Raw genomic sequence first — 25312 nt, 5'->3', positions numbered from 1 at the left:
TCAGTTTGCGTCAAACTGATTTGCTCTTTTTTTTTCAAAAAAAAATGGATAAGTCCTATTTTATCCATGCCTATATGATAATGATGTTATATTTCTGTTCGTGATACAGGGAAAAATGTTTCTAGGAATTTATTATTTCATAAACGGTAAACAGAAAAGTCCTTCAATTCAATGACTCGAAATTCATGGCGTATATGTGTCAGCGTGACAACCTTCAGAATCAACAGCCATTCCAGGAGGTCCATCACGCAGCCTGCCGCCCGTAACTTTGACCCTGAAGATTTTTCATACTGACAGATAAGGGGATGAATCTGTCACATCTACAGATTCTTTAGGCAGATGTTATAAGTTAAGGATTTGATTGACTATTCATGCTTGTACACACAGGAAATGGCCACTGGACAAAGTAAGAGAACAATAAAATTCTTAGAATAACCACTAACCATGTTTTCACTTCTTATTTTTTAACAGTTGTGCAAAACAGTTCCACAACAGTAAGGATTTCATTATGGCTGATGACTTTTTCTTGTGTAGGCAAATATTGAGGTTGTAGAGCCCTAGCCTTGAAGGAAATGTGCTATTAGAAAACGACCTACAGCTTAATTTTTTTTTCTCAGTTTTCACTTTGCTTTACTGTGTCTCATTTCTAGAGATGAGCAAATTTGTTCAAGGCGAAATGAATTTGCCTCAAATTGCACAAAAAAATGGATTCTATTCAATCCACTTTTTTGGATGCTTTTCTGTTAGGCGTCGGATTTCTGCGTTTACTCCGCAGGGATCCAGACCCTCACATTCTGCAGTCTCCTGCTGTTTATCTACTGCAGAGGAGATTGCAGAGGAGATTGCCTTGCAGGAAATCTCTCCTGAGGCTAAGTCCTTCTGTCCTCCTTCTGAGCATGCTCATGAGACGATCTCCCACTGGAGATCGGGAGTCATGTGCTCAGGTCCCGCTCCAGATCTCATTGATCCATCTCAGAGATCTGGAAGCTTGCGGAAGGTCCCGGCTGCTATAAAAGGCGCACATGGCTGTTCCGCCATGCGCTAGTATAGACTTACTTGCTGCTGTGTGCATGAGGACGGATGTATGATTCTGGTGAATGACTCATTATAAAACCCCTTCCCTCTGATATTATGTATGTGGTTAGGGACTGAGTTTAGAATCAGCGCCAGCGCTCCTCTGCTGCAACATCCGCAGCTGCTAGTGTCAGACATTGCGCTTGCGCCTTAGCCTTGTCGTTTAGCGGCAGTGTCCACGCCGCGCTGTATTAGCAGCCCCTTTGCGTCCGCAGCTGTGACGCCGCGCACACGGTAGATCTAGACGGATGTAGTGCTGCCGTCTCTGGCTACTTCTGTGACCTGATACCATGTGTGCGTTTTTACTGAGTACTATGACTTCAACAGGCTCAGTCTTTTGGATTTGTACTTGTTTGGCATCTCTGTGAATTAACTGAGATTGCTCTGCGCGCCTGGGTGAAGTTTAACCCTGTGCGCATTTCCGCCATATTGCTCCAGCCTCCATTTAACAGCGGTTATATCACCTACTGCACGGTGGACCCTGAGTGGCGAACGCACTTTATTATTATTTTTATTTAGTGCGTTCCGCCGTTCCTGACATTATGCTAGCGCCAGGGTTTGGCTAGTGATGGCAGAACAGCAGCAACTGTTACAGTGTATTCGGCATCTTGAGGGCCGGTTGGCCACTCTTGAGAGGGCTCTCTCAGCTGCACAATCCACCGAAGCTGCTGTAAAGGCAATCACAGACGCGGTTTCCCGTATGTCCACGTCCTCCCTCGCGCCGACAGTTACCCGCCTCCTGTTGCCCGATAAATTTTCTGGCGATGGCGCCTCCTGTAGGGGTTTCATTAGCCAGTGCTCTTTTCAGCTGGAGCTACTGGCTGCGCGATTCCCTACGGGCCAAGGTGGGTTTTATTGTATCCCTTCTGTCGGGCAAGGCATTGGAGTGGGCTACGCCATTATGGGAGCGTGATGACCCAGAGGTTCGGACTGCTGCTCAGTTTCTAACAGCTATTAAGCAGGTCTTCCTCGGTCCACGGGTTGCGCACGACACCTCTCTTCAGCTTCTTGCTTTGACTCAGGGTTCTCTCTCGGTTAGTCAGTATGCCGTCCGTTTTCGGACACTGGCTTCCGAGCTGGAGTGGTCCAATAAAGCCCTCATCCCTGTGTTTTGGAGAGGTTTGGCGGAGCATGTTAAAGATGCTCTCTCTACCAGAGAGGTTCCTGCAAGTTTGGAAGAGCTGATTGCCATTTCCACCATCATTGACCTCCGTTTTTCGGAGCGCGGTATGGAGCGTGCTCAATCCAAACGGAAGGTTACCTCGGTTCCCAATTTTTTTGAGCCTCTGGAACTACCCGAGCCAGAGGTTCCACCCCCAGAGCCCATGGAGGTGTCTCGTGCCATTCTCCAGGCTCATCCGGCACAAGACTCCAGTTGTGGTTATCTTTGTCAACACGCTGTTTCTCAGGACAACAGTGCCCCGCAACGGCCAAATTCTGTGCCGCCGGGCAAGACCCTTGTTCCTCCCCACCTTCGGCCTAAGGTTCTCGCGTGGGCACATGCGTCCAGGAGGGGTGGTCACTGTGGCTATATGCAGACCACAAAACTCCTGGCAGGGTCTTACTGGTGGCCGCACAGGGCTCGGGATGTTAAAAAGTATATTCGGGCCTGCGCCTTTTGTGCTCGGAATAGCCTCCTTAAACGAAGGGTGGAGACGCCTACCGACACACAGTGGCGTTCCACTTTAACTTCTGCTCCCGTTGTCTCCCACGGGTCTCTTCTCAAACCTGGTGATCTTGCTGCCCCTGATGCCTTCCACTTGTCTCGGGCCTCCCTGTCACCTACCGGGATATCAGACTTGCCTTCGGATGAGTCTGAGGCCTATATCTCTGATGGGCACAAGTTGGTGGATCAGAAGGCTCAGGGAGGAGGGGGCCCTAGGAGGGGGGGTAATGTTAGGCGTCGAATTTCTGCATTTACTCCGCAGGGATCCAGACCCTCACATTCTGCAGTCTCCTGCTGTTTATCTACTGCAGAGGAGATTGCAGAGGAGATTGCCTTGCAGCAAATCTCTCTTGAGGCTAAGTCCTTCTGTCCTCCTACTGAGCATGCTCATGGGATGATCTCCCATTGGAGATCGGGAGTCATGTGCTCAGGTCCCACTCCAGTTCTCATTGGTCCATCTCAGAGATCTGGAAGCTTGCGGAAGGTCCCGGCTACTATAAAAGGCGCGCATGGCTGTTCTGTCATGCGCTAGTATAGACTTACTTGCTGCTGTGTGTATGAGGATGGATGTATGATTCTGGTGAATGACTCATTATAAAACCCCTTCCCTCTGATATTACGTATGTGGTTAGGGACTGAGTTTAGAATCAGCGCCAGTGCTCCTCTGCTGCAACATCCACAGCTGCTAGCGTCAGACATTGCGCTTGCGCCTTAGCCTTGTCGTTTAGCGGCAGTGTCCACGCCGCGCTGCAGTAGCAGCCCCTTTGCGTAGGCAGCTGCGACACCGCACACACGGTAGGTGTAGACGGATGTAGTGCTGCCGTCTCGGGCTACTCCTGTGACCTGATACCGTGTGTGCGTTTTTACTGAGTACTGTGACTTCAACAGGCTCAGTCTCAGTCTTTTGGATTTGTACTTGTTTGGCATCTCTGTGAATTAACTGAGATTGCTCTGCGCACCTGGGTGAAATTTAACCCTGTGCGTATTTCTGCCATATTGCTCCTGCCTCCACTTAACAGCGGTTATATCACCTACTGCACGGTGGACCCCGAGCGGCGAACGCACTTTATTACTATTTTTATTTAGTGCATTCCGCCGTTCCTAACATTTTCCTTCTGCAAACTTAGCAAGTGGCCAAACCACCAATTTTTCTGAACTGTAAAGGGTTGGAAAGGACTTAAAAACATATCCATCCTCAACTTGCTGCTAACTTGTCCCACCATAGTCAACTGTCTTCTGCTCTTACCTCCGGCATGCAATGCCCTCTTTGGGCATCTTTGCTCTGTATTGGGGCTTCCAAGTGGGCCTCTGAGGTCATGGTGTTCAATTCCTGATGTCCTGAATAGGTATAGGGTGACATCAAGACATTACGATGAGTGCCGTGATGGTAGAAACTTACTTAGGGTTGGAAACCCAAGTTCAGAGAGAAAATGCCCAAAAATGAGGAAAGAGGCCAAATAGAGCAGAGGACCATTCAGCTGAAGCGGTAGCAGGACAAGTGAGTGGAAAGGTAAGTATTAATTATAATTTTTTTAACGACTTGTTTATTATGTCTTGGAGTCTACAGAGACCCAAAAGTGTTATGAGGAATATTTAATTCACATAAGTTCAATACAAATCAAATTTCCTTGTCACATTCACGCAAATTGAAAAATTCATCAGATTCACTCATCAATACCCATTTTCTGTTCTGAAGAGATGACTGTTCGGCAGTCAGTTTATTTTCATCACGGGCAAAATATGATGAAAGGTACCCCCTATAAGTATAGAAAACAAAGGATCTACCATTCCCAATAGGTGGCAGTTATAGCTCACCTCCTCTCCTTCCCTGCACAAAGACCTCTGCCCAGATCACAGAGCATGCCCAGAACACTACCATAGGAATCAATGAGTCCAGGTTAAAAAAAAAAAAAAGAAAAAAACTAAAAAAAAAGTATCAGTATTTTTTTATATTTATTTGAAAAGAATTATAGATTTGTAGCAAACCCTTATGCAAATTGCCTCTTCAGAGAGAAAGAGGACTTTTACTCTACAGCTCCACCTATTGGTAGTAGCGATCCTACAAGTCACAATCAACCCTTTAACGAGTCTTGTAATATGACTTAGGATAAAAGCCAAATCAGAATCTCAATTTGCAGACACAGTGTTTCGAGCTATTGGCTCTCGTCAGTGCAAAGTATGAGATCTGATTTGGCTAGGTGAGAGGCTCTGGACTGAGGTCTAAGGGGTACCTAGCAAACCCTTAGAAATACATAAATTCTATTTGATTAAAGTCCAGATTTGCGTTTTTTTTTTTTTTACTGATTAACTACCATATTTAAAAATTGGAGATTTCCATTAATAAAACTAATCCAGACTCCTGTCATTGCCCAGTGAATCTGTTGGAAAAATACACAGATGGAAATGACACAATTTGTCATAAAACCACCGGTGTCTATGGAAGGGCTGACAGGAAAGCCATAGGGAATGAAGCACTGCTTTCCATCTTTATTATCACACATCTTCTGCTTGTGAGCGGAGCGATTCTAATAACAGGATCTCCTACAGGGACACAACCACTGATGTGAGCACATTTATCTTACAGGAATATTAAATCACTTTGTTTCTAACATTATGGACCAGCACTGTGCGAAAGTTTTAGGCAGCTGTGTAAAAAAAAATCCTGTAAAGTCAGAATGCTTTCAAAAATAGAATTTTTAATTTTTTTGTTTTATCATTTCACAAAATGAAAAGAGATTGCACAAAAGAGAAATCTAAACCAAAAAAATATTTGGTGTGATTGCCATTTGCCTTCAAAACAGTATCAGTTCATCTAGGTACACCTACACAAAGTAAAGGATTTGTAGGATTTTATTCAGGTGTAGGGATGAACAGACCCGTGGAAGTTCAGGGTCATCGGGTTCGACCGTCCAAAGTTCAGTTTGGGTAACAGAACTATACCCGAGCTTGAACCTAAACCCGAACCCCATAGAAATCAATGGGGATCTGAGTGCTCTTTCCCTCTCATTCTCTCCTCCCTGATCTCCCGAACTGTTAAATGGATTTCCGGGAGAAGTCCGTGTTCGGAGTTGAGCACCGGACACTTGTTGTCCAGTGCGAACAGTGAACTTTAACGTTCAAGTTTGTCATCTCTAGTCAGGTATATAGGCAACCAATTATAGCAGTCAGATCATAATGATCATCATTTTCAGATGTAGGTTGAAACACAGTCATTAACTAAAGCAGAAACAGCTGTGTAGGAGTCTGAAAACTGGGTGAGAAACAGTCAAAATCTGCTTGAAAGGTGAGGTGGAGGAAATCTATTTCATGTCACAAGTCACACACCATTGCAAGACTGATCACAGCAACAAGACACAAGGTAGTTATACTGCATCAGCAAGGTCTCTTCTAGGCGGATTTCAAAGAAGTCTTAGGTTTCAAGATGCTCTGTTCATGGTCTTTTGAAGAAGCAATAAGATATGGGCAATGTTGAGGTGCATAGACGGAATGGTCGGCCAGGAAAACTTAGTATAGCAGATGCATGTTTAGCTTCATTCAAACTAGTATTATGTCCAGTAGTGCCATCAGTTTAGAATATTCAGCAACCAGTAAGACCAAGAAACCCACATATATCGTTCGGAGCAGTCTGAATAGGAGTAGTCTTCATTAGAGATGATTTGATTGTTTAAAAGAATTCCTGTCCAGCATCCAGGTCAATAATGCCTAGTCATAATGCCTAGCAGCCAGATGAGAGTCCCGCCGCCTGATATCAGGAATACTGGGTGTGACGTTTGATTAGTCAGGGTTGGCGCAATGTCATCTGTATAATGTGACATCCAGATGATGTTTTGCAAGTTCTGGCTGATTAAACATCGCCCCAGGGATGTCGGAAGCTAAGAGATTCGCAGGACTCCAGCTAGGTAACACTGCCCTCAACACTTGACCTGATTCTGGCAATTCAATAAACATATCTCTAGTCTTCATGTAAAAATTGCATCCAAAGGCCACGTGGCCCAACCATACATGATAATATGGAAACTGCGATACAGAAAAATGACAGCAGGTGCTTTGGACAAGGGGGATGTCAACATTTTAAATATCTGGTTTGCCATTTTTTTGCCGACGGGCTGGAGAGAGATACAATAATGAGTGTCTGCAGGAACAGTGAAGCATGGTGAAGATTCTTTAGAAGTTTGGGGCTGCAATTCACCAAACAAAGTTGGAGATTTGGTGAGGATTTATGGTGTCCTCAGTGCTCAGAAATACCATCATATACTTAGCCATACAGATATGTATCCACCAAGCAATACCATCAGTGAGGCATCTGATTGGCTCCAAAATGTATTTTTCAGCAGGACAACAACCCCAAACATACAGATCAAGTCAAAAATAACTATTTTTATCATAGAGATGCACAAGGAGTCTTGAAAGTGATGATTTCAACATCAACGAGTCTGGGACTAAATGAAGAGACAGAAGGATTTGTGCAAGTCTACATCAACATAAGATGTGTGGTTAGTTCTCCAATATGTTTGGAACAACTTCCCTGCTGACTTCCTTTAAAAACTATATGCAAGTACCTAGAAGAATTGATGCTCTTTTGAAGGCAAAAAGTGGTCACACCAAACATTGATTTGATTTAGATTTATTTTTTTTGTTCACTCACTTTGCATTTTGACAAGTGATAAAAATAAAATATGAAAATGTCTATTTTCTTAAAAATCTAAGGGTTTCTCCTTGTGGAGAGTGACATGCCAGCTCGGGCTTGTCAAGGTAAGGAGGCTTATTCGCCGTGCAATGCTCCTCTGGGAATTTGAATATGCAAATTGGCTCTTCAGAGAGAAAGAGGACTTGAACCCTTATAGCGCCACCTGTTGGTAGTAGCAATCCTACAAGTCACAACCAACCCTTTAACGAGTCTTGTAATATGACTTATGATAAAAGCCAAATCAGAATCTCAATTTGCAGACACGGTGTTTCGGGCTATTAGCTCTCGTCAGTGCAAAGTATGAGAACTTATTTGGCTAGGTGACAGGTTCTGGACTGAGGTCTAAGGGGTAAGGTTTCTCCTTGTGGAGAGTGACATGCCAGCTCGGGCTTGTCAATGTAAGGTTGATTGTGACTTGTAGGATCGCTACTACCAACAGGTGGCGCTATAGAGTTCAAGTCCTCTTTCTCTCTGAAGAGGCAATTTGCATATTTTTTTAAATCATTCCTCGCAGAATTTTTTCCACACCTGCCTAAAACTTTTCCATGGTACTATACATTAGTCCTCTTTTTCAGAAGATTATAAATCTAAAATATTCTTTTTCACTATACTTTTGGGTGGTTGAGAGGAAGAGGGCGTTAGATGAGTATCTAATTGCTCTACGGAAATCAATGGACTGGAGCGAGTTGACAGGTATCAAAGGGGTCAACTGTTATCCAAAGTATAGGTAATAACTTGCTGATCAGTGGTAATCTGTCTGCTGGGACCTCTATCGATCCAGTGATTGAAGCTTTGAAATGAAATGGCTCATTGCAATGGAGCCTTGTCTGCTCATGCACACCATTGTGCCATTCATTGTCTTTGGGACAAATGAAAAAGCCGAACAGTGTGCTTAGCTACGTCTGGCAATCCCATAAATAATGAATGCAGCGCTGACAACCATACATGGTTCTGTGTGGGACATTTCCAAGCCCATTCAGTGGAGGTCTCCAGTGTTGGCTGAAGTCCATTTACATAGCACCATTTACACTTTTATTGCATATCATTACTGTGGCAATTGTGTATTTATTGCTGGTCCATTGGTCATGTGATTGGTATATCTCAGCTGATCAAAGGTCAACCTCAACAATCAAAACAAAAGCCACTTCATATAGTATCTGACATGGTTAATATTGAAGCTCAACTCAACTCACACTTGTTCTTTTTGCTATGCTTATCAGTGAAGACCCAAAACCTGTAGCTTACAGCCTACCCATCCTTTCAACGAAAACCTGTAGAAAAACATGATCATCCCCACAACGAGGTAAAATGTTTTGATACACATGCAAGTCTAACATGTCCTGATTCTCATGCTCTGTAGTTTTCCTTTTTTTCAATATTTGGTTCCTCTTTGTCATCATTCTGACAGCACCTTAGGTGCTGGAACTTCCTTTCCCTCTCTTTTCAGCAATCATTGCTTCTTCCATAGCCCAATGACTTGCCTGGTCTTAACTGAGAAACTGTTTCTGTGTTATAGCTGCATGAAGTTTCACAGGTAGAGTGTCACATTTCTCAAGTTACTGTACATCTCTTTTAGTCACCAATCTCCACCATATTCCCCCTACTTGTGTAGCCAGTAGTGTAGTCGCTGTTGAGTCGGGGATTACTCTGGCTAAGACCTAGGGTTCCGCTCAACCAGGACAATGGGTATATTACTTGTCCTGCGGCCCAGCAGGTGTAATCAATTCCCTACTGTGGTCTCTATAACAGTATCTCACCCTATATAAACTCACAACTTGATACTTTAAGTTGACAGACATTGTGCCTAGAGGCTTCCTGGACTCTGGTATTCTATGTTGTGGTTTGCTCAGATAGATTTTATCTTGACCTAGTCTGATTCTAGTATCCCCCTTCGCCGACTGCAGCCTGTTTGACTTGGCTCTGACAGATTACCTAGCATCTGACCCTGGCTATACCGCTGACTACATTTTTTTCATTTCTTTTTCTGCCCCTTATCGTGTCAATCCTGTTACTGACCTGGCTAGCTACACTTCTTTTGCCTCTGATTTGCTCCGCCGGCCAGCAGCATTTCCATGGGAAGCAGTACAGGGAATCCCGTTACAGCGGAAGGTAGTCTTTTTCAGCCAATGGACAATGAAAGACTTTACATAGGGGGAAGTAAGCATATAAAGGCAGCACAGCTGTAAGGGGGTAAAGCACAGGAAGAGTCAGAAGGGGGTTACCTCCTCTGCTCCGTGTCCGGAACCAGTTAGCTGTACAGCAGGTTTCCCGGGGGGAAGACTTTCGGACCGGGACAGGAAGCAAGACAGGCTGAGGGTGGGAAAGCAGGGCGCGCGGAGCTCAGAGCAGCGTGTGCAGCAGACAGAGGAGGTCTCAGCCACATGCAGGAGAAGAGCGAGAACTCCCGTTCAGAGGGCAAGGACAGGAGGACGTGACAGAAATATTGCTGTCTGTGCATACGTGGAAGCGGATACCTCAATGACTAGAGAAGTGTGCCCTACTGACCGTGCAGAGGCAGTGACCAGTGCAGAGGCAATGCCCAGTGCAGAGACCGTGGCCCGCGCGCAGCCCCGATACCCACGGTGGTAGCACAGAGCCTCTGATTCCTGCTGTGAGACTTATAAAGAGACTGAACACTGTACCTGCGGAGAGACTGTTAGTTTTAAAGCAAAGACTCAGAGCAGAGGAGACCCAGTCTGCATTGCGTCCCCCCTGCTTTCCACATTAACTCCCGAATCCCCTGTTGCGGGTTAATAGAGACTGCAGAGTCTACAGAGACTAGAGAGACTACAAGTGCCGCTGCTGACGGCGCCTACGTTGAAGAAGGTGACCCTACAAGCAAGATTTCTTCAGAACTGATAAGTTACAGGAATATCCGTTCATTACCATTATTCTGCTTGACTGTTTGATTACTTGTCTTAGTTCCTATATACTGTTTAATATACTGTTATAAAACCAGTTTAACCCTCACTACTTTCTCCCTGTGAGGAGAATCTTATCCCTGTAAATAAACCCTTCAACTTTTGACCTGTCTCTGTTCCGTGGTGACATAATCAGCACCTGCACGTTATTTCACAGCCACCACTTTCTATAACCCATCTCTGTGTCTCTTCTGCAACACATGGATTAAGGGCCTGTCACATTAAGCGCGATCGCTATCGATATCGCTAAAGCGTCACCGATTTTGTGACGCAGCAGCGATAATGCTAGCGATATCGCTATATGTGATACCTACCTCCGACCAGCTCCCCCGCTGGTTATCGCTGATCGCGCGAGAACGTCCTGGGCCGCTTCCTGCTGGCGCCGACGAGTGACGCGTGGACGCGGGCGGGAGGACGTCTTCATCGCCGCATCTGACAGGTAAGTAACGACCGCCAACCGCTGCTATGTCGCTGGTGAGATCTGCCTGTTTGGCAGCTCACTAGCGACCATTTAGCGATGCACCAGCGATCCTGATCGGGTCGTATCGTTGTCGGGATCGCTGGTGCATCGCTAAATGTGACGGTACCTTTACACTATAAAACAGGCAGTGGACAGAAAGTTAAACAGAAGGATGACACCTTGGTCTGGGATGATTTAGTGAATCTTGCTTTGAGCAGGGGGTTGGGCCAGATGACCCAGGAGGTCCCTTCCAACCATTCTATGATTCTATGATTCTATGACCCTATGGCTGGCAGTTTGTAATGATTTGGGGTAAAACAAGATATTCTTTAAATAAAGTGATTTTTTTATTATTACAATATCTAGCAAATAAGATTTGGCTGTGTGAAAATACAAGAACCAGTTAATTATAGGCCATTGCTGTAAAATCTAGGAAAAGCCTTTAAATCTGCACAGAATGTTGGACCTAGCATTGACTTGATTAGTGGATGTGCAGAATAAGCATTTTAGAAACTTGTCTAGTTAATATCCAGAGAGGAGAAGATGTGTTATAAATATCTGAAGTAAAACTACAAGAAAGCAAATATGTCCAAAACCATTTATTCTTTAATTCTATGAACATCAATGCAACCTGTCAGCAGTCTACACAGTGTCTGCACATGATGGACTAAATTATATACAGTACGTTGTAAAGTTTTAGGCAGGTGTGGCAAATATGCCGGAAAGTTTTAATTGTTTACTTTTTTATCAATTAACAAAATGCAAAGTGAATGAACAAAAAATAAATCAAAATTAAGTGAATATTCGGTGACCACCCCGGGCCTTCAGACAGCATCAATTCATCTAAGTACACTTTCACACAGATTTTGAAGAAAGTTAGGAAGGAAATTATTTAAAAAATCTTCGAGAACCAACCAAAGATCTTCTGTAGACTTGCACTAATCTGTCTGTCTCTCTGTGCAATTCCAGACAGACGCCATGTTGTAGAGATCAAGGCTTTATGGGGCCCATATTATTACTTCCAGGACTCCTTGTTTTATGTCACAGGTCATACAACATGGCAAGACTGAGCACAGTTACTAGATATAAGTTAGTTATACTGCATCAGCAAGATCTCTCCTAGGCAAAGATTTCAAAACAGGCTGAGGTTTCAAGATGTTCTGTCGACGATCTGTACAAGGAGCACCACGAAATGAGCAATGTTGAGGACTGTAGACACTGTGATCAGCCAAGGAAATTTAGTGCAGCATCTGGAAGACACATCATGCTTCCCTTTGAAACTGGAAGATGTCCAGCAGTGCCATCAGCTCAGGACTAGCAGAAATCAGTGGAACCCAGCTACACCCATCTACTGTTTGAATAAGTGGCCTTAGAAACAGTCTCCATGTAAGAATTGTGGCCAAAAAGTCATACCTTCTTCATGGAAACAAGGCTAAGCGACTCAACTATGAGCAAAAATATAGACTCTCTGATGAAGAAAATTGACAGCAGGTTCTCTGGACTAATGGGTCAGAATTTTAAATATTTGATGGTAAAAGAAGGTACCGAAGTTTGTTCGCATGAGGGCTGGAGAGTGGTACAATAATACATATCTTCACTCAAAGTGAAGCATGATGGAGGATCCTTGCAAGTTTTGGGGCTGTATTTCAGCAAATGGAGTTGAGAATGTGGTCAGGATTACTGATATCCTTCATGCTGAAAAATACAGGCAGATCATTTTCCATCACGCAATGTTATCAGGGAGATGTTTTTAATTGGCTTTAAATTCATTCTACAGCAAAACCAAACACAAAGTCAATGTCATTAATAACTAAATGCAGCCGAAAGAACATCTGAGATTCCTGGTAGCCATGATCTCAACATCATTGAGACTGTTTGGGATTACATGAAGAGACAGAAGGACTTGTACAAGACTACATCCACAGAAGACCTGTGGTTATTTCTCCAAGATGTGAGAAACAAGCTCCCTGTCGAGTTCCTTCAAAAAGATGATGTTTTGTCGCAGTTTTGAAGGTAAAGGGCGCTCACACCAAGTATTGATTTGATTTAGATCTCTTTTTAGTTCATTCACATTGGTTTTTATTAATTAATAAAAATAAACTATTAACATTTTAAAGTTTGCAGAATGTTTCCTATACCTATACTAAAACTTTTGCACAATACTGTATGTGGGTATATAAGTAAATTAAAAAAATGGTCTTAAATCATGACTATATATATCCTCTGTCATTGGATCACCTATGCTGAATATCGCTTGCTGCGTTATTTTCTATCGGAATAGAAAGGTCATTCACAAACATAGCATTATCCTGGGATCCGTGCAGGTTATTTATTTCGTCTGTCAGCCTTATCCTTGCTTAGAACCCATTTGTGTGACCTCTCATTTAATCAGTCCTGTGAGATAATACTCTGCCTTCTCGTCAGCGTTCCATAAAGAATATCACCTTTTTCTGTGTTAAGACTATTTTTGAATGGAAAGTATCATCAAATTTCCATAATAGGATGCTGAGCACATATTGCAGATAATAGGATGATGATGATGATGCAAGACCCAATTTGTCCCTCAGGCTTATGGCTTTAATGACTACTTTCCATGACCTGAATTTTACAGTATTGTCTGCTGAGGTACTATTTGTCCTCCTCGTCAAGTTTTACAAGGTTTTCTGAGATCACAATGTTTTGTGAGATGAGCCATAGCTTATGTGGTAAGTGCCAGAGGTGCCAGTGGGATACTCTCCTTAGTCAATGCAATTAGATACAAAAAAGCTGAACGAAGGGCAAACTGAATATTTGTTGCTGCAAAATAAATTCTCTGACCCACAGAAAATTAAATAATATGGAATCATTTTAAAAGGCTATGTGCACACACTGCGGAATCACCTGCTGGTTTTTCCCCGCGGAACCGCAGGTAAAACCGCAGGTAAAGTGACCTGCGGTTTTCCTGCGGTTTGGCCTGCGGTTTTGCCCTGCGGTTTCACACCTCTACTATGTTAAAGGTGTGAAACCGCAGCGGAATCCGCAGAAACAATTGACATGCTGCAGTTTGTAAACCACAGCAAAACCGCGCGGAAAAAAACGCAGCGTGAGCACTGCGGTTTTGAAAACCCATAGGGTTACATGGTACTGTACCATGTCTGCGGAACTGCTGCGGTTCAAGGTTTGGTTCATGGCCAAAACTGCAGCAGAACCGCAGCAAAAACCGCAGCGTGTGTACATAGCCTAAAAGATGTTTAAAGATTTTTTCTTGGTCTTTAAATCGGTGGTGGTGGGGTCCATTTTGCTTCTGCCTCCTGACTTGTGCATTTCTCATCTCTCTTTTGAACAATCGGTGGGGGTCTCAGGAACTGGACCCCACCAATCTGCAGGGAACTTACCAGTCTACAAAATATGAAAAATGTTTCCAAAGTTTCGGTACTCCTTAAAGAAGCACTACCATCAAAGTTTTCATCCTCTTAATATACAGTATTGCCATCATATTCTAGAGCACTGTGCACTTACAATTGCTCATTTTGCCTTTCTGCCCAGTAAATTCTTCTCTTTTCTCTGCTCTATGTAGAAGCAGGAAGTCTCTTTTCCCTGCATGAGTCATCCCCCTCCTTAACTCCTGACCCAGCTGCTCCGCTCCTACCTCTGCCAGGGACTTTTGCACTGATGACTCATGCAGGAAGAGAGACACCTCCTGTTTCTACATAGAGCTTAGAAGGACTCAACTAGTAAGTTTTTAATCACGTGATGTCATAGACCTAATGGAAAAGAAAATAATCAACTGGATAGAAAGGCAAAATGAGCAATTGTAAGTACACAGTGCTATATAATATGATGACTGCAATATATTAAGAGATTAAAAATTTTGATGGGAGAAGGAGGAGGACTTCTTTAAAAACCAATGAAACATTATAAAAATGGCTATCCACTTTGTGGAGTTGGTTACCTCTTTGCAGTGAGATGAATGAATATTTTCCCAATTCAGATTTGAATGATTGATTTCATTTACTACCCATTAGGCTACATTGATGATTTACGTTGCAAAGTGAATTTATAAAAATAATCAATTAATTGATTATTTTATTATATTTTCTCAAAAAATGATCAAATCAAGTGGTTAATGAAAAAGACTAATTTATGTAATAGTTGTGAACAGTCTCCCAAAAGTTGGCATTCCCACTTAGTTTTGTAGGTTTCTATGGATTTGCAGGGGTGCAAAGTCAATGTCCCTATTTTTATCAATGATAATGGTGGTAAAGGTGCATTCTGTTGGCAGCGGATAATTCAGGGTACTCTCCAAGCGTGTGACAACAGAGCTTCTTTAATCAGGAACAAACAGGAATAATATATGATAAGCTTAATAGATCAGGAATAAATCATTTGTGAGTCTCTATCTGTGCAGCATCTACAGCAGGCTGCTTCTCTCATACACAGACACAGGAAAACAGGAAATACAGTCACATGCTCTCCCTGTGTGAGCCTCTGGCAGTGTTTTTTTTGTTTTAACTTTATGAACAGCATACACATCTAGCAACTAAACACTCATAGACAGGAATGGAGTTTTTGTACCAAACATATTCCAATGCATTCACATTAGCCTATTTGCTGTGTAAGACAGTTGCTGATCGGTAAATATTTGCCAATATGCGGTTGCTTAATAGCGGTTTAGACAGGTAGACTGCATAATAATATGCACACAGAACAATCTGTAATTAATAGATCAATATGTGCTCTTACACTGCCATTGTTCTCAGTAGCACAGTTCCTGTGTACACAGAATGATGCGCTTTTGGTCAAACTCAAAGATCATTTCACCTGACGAACAAGCATTTTGCTCTTTTGTCAGGCACTCGGCAGCCTTTTTACACTGAACAGTTATCAGGAAATGGTCACCTCAGAATATTAAGGCCCCGTCACACACAGCGAGATTGCTAGCGAGATCGCTGATTTTGTGGTGCAACAGCGACCTCGCTGTGTGTGACATGCATCAGCGACTAACCCCCCGCCGGGTATCGCTGATCATGCAGGAGTGTCCTGGGCCATTTTTTAATCATTGGTCTCCCGCTGGCCAGCGCGCATCGCTGCGTGTGGCAGCGGGAGACCAACGATCAGCGAGCTCCCAGTGCTGTAAGTAGATGCTGGGAGCTGGTATCCAATGTAAATATCTGTGTACCTTGGATACTAGCGTGCTCGCGCTGGGAGCTGGTATCCAAGGTACACGGCGGGTAACTAAGCGACGCGCGTGCTTAGTTACCCGATATTTACCTTAGAGACCAGCGTCCTCTCTGGTCCTGATCGCTGGTGAAGCTGCCTGTTTGACAGGTCACCAGCGATCATGTAGCGAGGCACCAGCGATCCTGACCAGGTCATATCGCTGTCGGGATCGCTGGTGCATCGTTTAGTGTGACGGGACCCTTAGTCAATTAACTCATTTGTGTTCTCAAGCTGTTTTCCCATACACCACTTTATACTCTATTGAACTGATTTATCATGGCCCTTGCAGCATTTTTCTCTGTAGTAAAAATGGATCTAACAGTAACTGTTTTATTTGTCCCTTATGCATTATTTAATTTACTCCTCTTTTAAGTGAATTTTACTTGGTTTTGTCTTTTTTTTTTTTTTAAACTTTTTGACATGGTTTTGGTTATGCAGATATTTTAGCTTAATTTATCATTTGTGAATTTTTCAAAATGCTGCAATAATTGTTTTTACAATTGTTCTCCAGTATACTAGTAGAGTTTCTTTTTTTTTGTGTGCGCACAAATGTTGAATAATGTGCAACATTTTAATTCTTTTTGTTAAGGATTGTGCAACTTTTTCCTCTAAAAAAGCGCAAAACAGTCATAAAATAATGCGATAAATCAAGCACTGTGTGACAATTTGATGTATTTGGTGCAAAATTTGCCGGTGAATAAAGAAAGACAAGATTAAAACATTGAAAACTATTCAGGTTCTCGGTATCGTATGATTCTTTATTTGCTGTGGTTTATCTAACAATTCTTTTTTTATATATATATTATTTTTCCTCTATTTGTATGGGTAAAAAGTATTTTAAAATTTTAGAGTTTTTGGCCCAATTTATTGAAGAGCATTAGTCTAAGGCAAGCAGAACACAGCTGGATATATATTATAAACTGATCTTTGCAAGTATACAATTTCTTTTTTTCTTATCTATAATATTACAGAAAAATAGACATTGTACATAGCGAGAAATAAACCGGGTGCCTTTAATGGTCCAGGGAGAGAGACTGGACCATTAGCTCCTCGTGATGTGGTGATAGATGGCTGACCCAGCTCTTCTAAATGTTTTTCACCTCATTAGTTTGTAAATCGCCCTTGGTTTATGCAGTGGGCTGAGAAGCTATTCTAAATCCATTTGCTTTATGTTTGTTTGGATGTAATAAACGCGAGATATTTTTACCTACAAAGTGTGCATTTCCAGTAGTGAAACTTAAAGCTTGTGGGCCCCAATGAAAATGCTCCAATGGGCCTTCAATGGTATTGGTCTGCTCATGTTGGCCAAAGAGATCTTTTGCCCTTTCCCAAAAGTTGTGGGTACGACTGCAACCCCTGCACCCATTATAATTACGCCCCTGGTAAACGTGCAAAGGACAAAAAAAAATAAATAATGTTTGTCAATTCTCTCTTCTCTAACAGGTTATTATCTTATATTTTGATCCAAGCACCTTTCGTTGCATCCTACTTCGATGGGTTCGACTTTTGGGATTTGCAATTGTCTATGGAACTGTGACGTTGAAGCTGTACAGGTATTACACTTTTTATTCATGGGCAATATATTTATGACTTTTATATATTTCATTGTCTTATTAATTTACATAGATTCTTTATTATCTGATCTCTACTTTTGTAGTTGATCGCAAGTACAGTTTATTTAAAAATTTAAAAAAACAGAAAATCTGCCTAATTAAAGGGGTCATTCCGCCAATAACATTGGTCACCTATCCACAGGCGACGTTTCAATGAGCGTTCAGAATGTGCGCTAGTAGCTGTATTATTAAACAGGACCTGTCAGCACAATTTTAAATGTTAGGCTGTGTGCACACGCTGCGGAAAAGGTGCGGATTCATCCGCGCGGATTTTGTACAATCCGCAGGTGAAACCGCAGGTCAAAAGACCTGCGGTTTTACCTGCGGATTGCTCTGCGGTTTTGCCCTGCGGTTTTTCATCTCCTCAATGGAGGAGATGGCAAACCGCAGGAGAATCCGCAGAAAGAATTGACATGTCAATTCTTTCTGCGGATTGAAAACCGCAGATAATCCGCGCGGAAAATTCCGCACCGTCTGCACTGCGGTTTTTGATTCCCATAGGGAATCATTGTACTGTACACCGCAGCAAAAACTGCTGCGGGTCCGCAGCGGCCAAAACCGCTGCGGAACCGCAGCAAAATCTGCAGCGTGTGCACACAGCCTTAAAGTAAAGGCACGTCCATAATGGCACTGTTATATAAAAGCATAAATATTAAATAGGTAAGGGAAGGTTTAGGGAAATATTAAATAGGTTTAGGGAAGAGTCAGACGGCAGTATAACTCAGACGAGGATCGCAACGCATTTCTCGGACGGGCTGTCGGCTCTCCTGACCGAGCATTTTACCTTCATAGAAATGCATGCTGTCACGCTCGTTGTATTGCTTTACTCATCCGGCCACCTAACTCTTCCTTTAGTAAAGAAATTCGCGTGATGGTTGTTCTTTAATCAGCATTTGAAGTTTGGGTGTAATAAGTTTTCGGTGCGTAGGGGCAGGACTGGGTGAGGTCACTGGCTCCTGCCCAAGCTCCTCCGCTGCCTCTGGTGGCTGTAGCTACCTTCTGCTTTAAAGTTTGAGGTGGCAAATATCTTTGCCGTGGGTGGCTCTTGCAAAGAATGACTTCCTGGTGGTCTTCAGTGAAATGGTGTCGGTCAGCGCCGCATGCACGGATTGACCTCCCAAGCGTCTTTAGTAAAATGGCGCCAGTAGAGGGACATGCGCAGGTTTGGAATATGGGCAGTGCATAGTAAATATTTTATCATCTTTTTTGAAAAAAAAAGTATGAAAAAACTCCAAATAAATAAAAATAAACACTGCCTAAAAACAATCTGTCTAAATATTTTGGTAAACAATAGAGAAACTATTACATTTCATTATTACTATAACACACAATGATAAGAAACTCTATATTTAGTCTTTGTGAAATGGAAAAAAAATATTGATTTGCTTCATTCCATGTCACTTCTGGGAAATAAGCAGCATGTGTCGTATTGGTGTAAAGATGCCTCAGAGCCAAATAAAGAAGCACAATCTCATTACCATCAGCGCAATGCAATGGGCAAATAGGGCAGAAATAAATACTTAGATACAGTGGCGTAACTGGAGTCCAATTACAAAATTTGGATCTGGGCACCCACCTGCAGGTTGAGCCCTTGTAGCATTCTAGACCCTATAATGACATGTATATTCACCCCTCATGTTATAATGTCCCCTGTCCTGGCCAATTCCTGTAATAATCTCCCCCATTGTGGCCCCATCCTGTAAAATGTCTCTTATCCTAGGCCCCTTCCTGATATAATGTCCACCATCCTAAGCCCCTTCCTGTTATAATATCCCTTGTCCTGAGCCTCATCCTCTGGTAATGTCCCCCATTCTTTCCATACCCACTGTATAATAAGCTCTGGTGGCAGGTTCTCAGGGAGATTTATGTCCGGCCCTGAGATCTTAACAGCGTGTTTACATTTTAAGAAAAACATGGATTTCTCAGGAGTAAGACATCAAATTGCAGATATCAAAGTATCATTTTATTCATCTTTGGCCAGGGTCAGACTTGCGAGAAACTCGGACGAGTCTCACACATCAATACCCGGCACTGCAGCCAGAACTCGGATTGGAGCGTTCAGCTGCGTAGAAATACATGCAGAGTTTCTCGCAAGTCTGACCCCGGCCTTTCTATGGCCTACCTGCCTATATAGTTGGCTTAGGGTGATTGATACTACTGGCAGATTCCCTTTCAAACGAGTTGCAAAGGATGCATCCAATGCTCATCGGGCAGTCTTTTTCTCATCTGGAGGTGAGCGATGCCAATGATATCACTTCCCGACATACCCGCTAGGATGTGTGTATGATTGGTATGTGTCATACATTTGTCCTATTCTAATGAATTGGACAGATACATCATACATGCTGATTGTGTGTGACACAGATCGCTAGTATCGCTCACCTCCTGATGCGGAAGTGAGGGCCACTGGACAACGTCTTCAAAAGGGTATTTCCATCATAGATATTTATGGCATATCTACATCTTAGATCCCCATCTATCCGGTGAGACGTGTACTGTGTGGCCGATGGATTAACCCAACCAAGCCCTAATATGATTTTTGTTCCATTACAGAGCAAATTATAAGCAGAGCATTATCAGCGACTTAATATTTAATTGAACACATAGAGTGTTTGCATGTTCAATTAGGCTTGTCTATACTTTGTATGAGCTGGAGCAGAGGTAATGCCTTGCCCGTACCAATAATTCATAAGGAGATTAATGAGCAGTCGTACTGTGCTCATTCTACACTGCTGGGAGGGTTTTATCAGATTAAAACAAAGAGAAAATAGCTAGAGAACTTTAATAAAAAAATAAGACCTAGCACTAATGATAATGAATGTAAAGGAGCTGTCGCACCATTTGACATTACTAGCAGCCATTAAAAAAAAAAAAAGAAGCTCCTGTGTGAACATATTGCTGAGACATACTGGGAATTTTGGTAAGGCTTCTGCGACTTTGGGAGATTAGCCAACTTCTCCAGGAATGCTTTATTTCTACGTTTTTTTTTTTTGCTTTTTTGGAGTCTCCAGGACTAGAGATAAATGAATCGATCTGTAACAAATCAAATTTGGGAAACGTTCCCTGAAAATCTGGGATTCTAATAAATCTGAAATTTTTGGGGGAACCGATTTGCAGGAATGCAGCAAAATGGCCTCGATTTTTCTGGATTCTTTTAAAAACCTGGAAAGAGTAAAAATAATAATAATAATAATAATAATAATAATAATAAAAAAAAATAATAAGCCCTCACGTCCTCTGTGATCGCTGTGGGTCATGTAGGGGGGAAGGCAATGCACGGCCTCAGTGCCCGAAGAACTAAAATAGGGAGGTGAGAGCCTAGGACATTTCATTAACCCCCTTCCTGGCCCTCCATTTAATCCTTTAGTGACCACCGATACATCTTCTTACTGAATAGCATCTCCTCGTTGGGCGGAAATGATGCAGCTGTCAGCTGTACACTATACCTGACACCCTGCGGCATCAGTCACGGTCGGTTGGCACTGACCATATCCCTTTAACCCCTTAGATGCTGCTATCAGTAGTGAGTATGGCATCTAGATGGTTAATCGAGTGTGGCGTGGGGGATCCCTCTTTAACCGCATCGGCATCCCAAGATCATGATTGAGTGGTCCTGATGTTTGCCATAGCAATTCACTTAATGGGCTTAGCGTTTTCCGGCAATAGCTATCTGTCTATATTTCCCCTTTTCACATGTAAAGCGCCATGGAATAAATGGCACTATATAAATGCATAATAATAATAATAACGACCTGTTCAGAAGTTAGCAACATTTAAGTGGTAAAAATAAAATTTACTCCCTTAATAATAAAGATCTTCATTTAAAAGGCATTTTGTGGTGGTTACTTGTTATCTTTGTCTAATATTTACATTTGTTCGGTGATCTGAAACATTTAAGTGTGACAAACATGCAAAAGAATAGGAAGGGGGCAAATACTTCTTCACACAACTGTAAGTCCACTAAAGTCACGGTAAAACTGCAATCAGTCACTAAAAAATAAGTGTAAATTTCCTTGAAAAGAAATGAAAAATTGCTGCTACATTTTTAAATCTTCTAATATCCTAAAATAATAAAATAACTTTTCACAGATGTAAGGCAGACATGATGTACATGTTATTTATTAACTATTTTGTGTGGAATGACGATCTGGATTAATGGGGTGGTCTGAAGACGAATGTAAATTTTACTTAAATCCCTATCGACTTGATGCCATAATCTAAGCTATGTTCTAATATACTGTTCAGTGTCTCCGTAAAGTCATGGTGCACTTTTGACCAGTCATTGGAAAGCAACAAAAGGCGATGAGAAATGTGAAATCTGCACCAAATAAAAGGAAAACCCTCCCAAGCAGGGTAAGCCACAAAAGGTCATTGCTAAAGAAGCTGGCTGTTCACAGAGTGCTGTATCCAAGCATATTAATGGAAGGTTGAGTGGAAGGAAAAAGTGTGGTAGAAAAAGGTGCACAAGCAACCGGGATAACCGCAGTCTTGAAAGGATTGTTAAGAAAAGGCCATTCAAAAATTTGAGGGAGATTCACAAGGAATGGACTGCTGCTGGAGTCATTACGTCAAGAGCCGCCACACACAGATGTATCCAGGACATGGGCTACAAGTGTCGCATTCTTTGTGTCAAGCCCCTCATGACCAATAGACAACGCCAGAAGCGTCTTACCTGGGCCAAGGAGAATAAGAACTGGACTGTTGCTCAGTGGTCCAAGGTGTTTTCAGATGAAAGTAAATTTTGCATTTCATGTGGAAATCAAGGTCCCAGTGTCTGGAGAAAGAGTGGAGAGGCCACAATCCAAGCTGCTGGAGGTCTAGTGAGAAGTTTCCACAATCAGTGATGGTTTGGGGAGCCATGTCATCTGCTGGTGTAGGTCCACTGTGTTTTATCAAGAAAAAAGTCAGGGCAGCCGTCTACCAGGAAATTTTAGAGCACTTCATGCTTCACTCTGCCGACAAGCTTTTTGGAGATGGAAATTTCATTCTCCAGCAGGACTTGGCACCTGTCCACACTGCCAAAAGTACCAATACCTGGTTTACAAACAACAGTATCACTGTGCTTGATTGGCAGCAAACTCGCCTGACCTTAACACCATAATCTATGGGGTATTGTCAAGAGGAAGATGGGAGACACCAGACCCAACGAAGCAGACAAGCTGAAGGCTGCTATCAAAGCAACCTGGGCTTCCATAACACCTCAGCAGTGCCACAGGCTGATCGCCTCCATGCCACGCCGCATTGATGCAGTAATTGATGCAAAAAGAGCCACAACCAAGTATTGAGTGCATTTACTGAACATACATTTCAGTAGGACAACATTTCGGATTTTAAAATCATTTTCCAGCTGATGTTATAAAGTATTCTAATTTACTGAGATAATGACTTTTGGGTTTTCATTGGCTGTAAGCCATAATCATCAACATTAACAGAAATAAACACGTGAAATAGATCACTCTGTGTGTAATGACTCTACATAATATATGAGATTCACTTTTTGTATTGAAGAACTGAAATAAATTAACGATTTGATGATATTCTAATTTAGAGAGAAGCACTTGTTTGTCAGATTTAAAAAACTTGTCCTGGTCACTAAAATGTTAATATGCTTTGGGGTTTGGAGAGACATTAGAGTAAGAAAACAGCAAGTAAGTCACTTTAGACTGGGACCAAATTTATTCTAATCAAACATAATCTACTGGTCGATTCCAATAAATTGGCTCAAAATTAATTTTGGGGAGATTTCCTCATCCAGGAATTTCTGGGAGTAGAATCATAGAATCATAGAATGGTAAAGTTGGAAGGGACTTCCTGGGTCATCTGGGTCAACCCCCTGGTTAAATTGGCAAGTGTGTTATGGCGCCCCTTAAAGAAATGTGATTCTCTTTTAGAGCATCCACCTAATTCAAGTATGTAACAGAAATTTTTAGCCACAAGAACATGTTTTTTTTTAAGTGACAAAATGCAGGAAATCATCATGGACCAGTTGGTCAAGTACTAAGCCAATGCTAAGTCAATTTTCATCTGTTCTTGCAGGGTTCTGAAGGTGTTCCTCTCTCGGACAGCTCAGCGCATCCCGTATATGACCAGCTGTAGAGTCATGAAGATGTTGTCTGTAATTCTGCTATTAGTCCTCTGGTTTCTGGTGGCTTGGACGTCTGCTGTTTTCCAGAACATGGACCGAAATATTCCTCTAATTGGTCAAGGAGAAACGTCTGACCATTTTCAGTTTAAGATGTGTCTGATAGATCGATGGGATTACATGATGGCCGTTGGTATGTTGGAATGATTAGATATTGTATCTGTCCTCTTCAGCTTTTAGGGATTTGTTTTAATTTGGGGTAGAATATTATTTGCCTTTAAAACCTTAAAATAAATATTATGTTAGAAAATGTGTAGTCCTACTATCCAATCTATAGTAAGGGCTACGCTACAGATATCAGTTCGAAGGAGGATCCGACTATTGGTACAAAGGGGCTTCCGAGCCCCATTCTAAGCCGCTGATAACACTCATTTACTGCTGCAATGTGGAGGTGACGTCAGCACTGCAGCCAATCCTAGACACTGACAGCAGCAGAAACTCGCCGGTAGACCCAAGGACGGTGCAGGGTATAGTTCAGTTTGTTTTTTATGACAGATTGCAGCCAAGTGAGAAATGTAATTGAAAGGGAACAACCCCTTTAAGTATTCGTTCGTTACAACTTCTCCTCGGACTGAGTGGTCCAAGAGAAAAAAATTGCACTATGCACAATTTGCTTCCGATAATTGGATGGCACTCGGTCATTCAAGTCTATGGGTCTGTGGAAAAAAATCGGACCACACTCGAATGATATCCGACAGAGAAACTTTTTTTTTTATCTTCCACACCTTCAAGAAAAAACAGATCCCACTCTGATTAATTCATAGTGAGAATAAGTCTTATCAATCCTAAGGTGGATCTAAAGTTCACAAAACAACCTGAATATATTATTACATAGATATCTTAGACCTGATGAGGCTGGTATGCTTGCACTGAAAATTGATGTCACTAATCCTTTTTGACAATTTTCTCCAGGTCATAACAAACAGACATTTTATGAGTTCAGATACAGTCTAAGTATAGCTTCAGTCATGCAGGTATACATGCACACTGTCAGGTTTCAGCAATAGGCAATCACATAATAATATATGTAAAGCGCTGTGGAATTAAAATAATTAAATATAAAATGTTGTTTTTTTTGGCATCCATCATGGTTGGTATGGTTGCTAAGGTTATAGCTTGGTGTGAAGCTCCCTGTAAAAAGCAGCTGTCAGCAGATTTCAGAATAAAAACTGCATACGTTATTAAATAGATCTTTTGGACTTAATGAGGCTGGTGTACCTACTGTGAAAATTCAGGTCAGAATCCTTTAATAAGCTAGCGCTAGACTGGAGCTGAATTCATTAAATGTCTATTTGAGCATCAGCTGGAAATACTTTTAAAAAAAGATCATATAGCCAGACTGGCAAAGATTTTCAATGTAAGTTCAATTGCCTCATCAATCTAAGATATCTAATAATAAATGCAGGCTGTATTAAGAAATCCTCTTTACAGCTGATAAGACTTCTCACAGTGACTTTCTTTGCATTGTTTTAATACGTTTTACATTTTTCTTCCAAGAACGCTGTTAGACACATCGTAATGAACTAATTTACTCATCTTAAAATTTTAGT

The 25312-nt window shown here is 42.1% G+C and overlaps 1 protein-coding gene across 1 annotated transcript in view; it reads left to right on the top strand.

The window, feature by feature from the left end:
- GPR158 (G protein-coupled receptor 158) overlaps positions 1–25312 on the top strand; it is a 316407-nt gene that overhangs the window by 261885 nt on the left and 29210 nt on the right. Inside the window, exons 6-7 of the mRNA XM_073581771.1 lie at positions 17451–17560; positions 23657–23895. Of these exons, the coding sequence (XP_073437872.1) occupies positions 17451–17560; positions 23657–23895 (349 nt within the window). The remainder of the gene's footprint in view (positions 1–17450; positions 17561–23656; positions 23896–25312) is intronic.

Source organism: Dendrobates tinctorius, unplaced genomic scaffold (assembly GCF_039654945.1).
Source record: "Dendrobates tinctorius isolate UK_male_01 unplaced genomic scaffold, ASM3965494v1 ptg000070l, whole genome shotgun sequence".
Lineage (NCBI taxonomy): Eukaryota > Metazoa > Chordata > Amphibia > Anura > Dendrobatidae > Dendrobates > Dendrobates tinctorius.
This window is presented reverse-complemented; position numbering and strand designations above follow the sequence as displayed.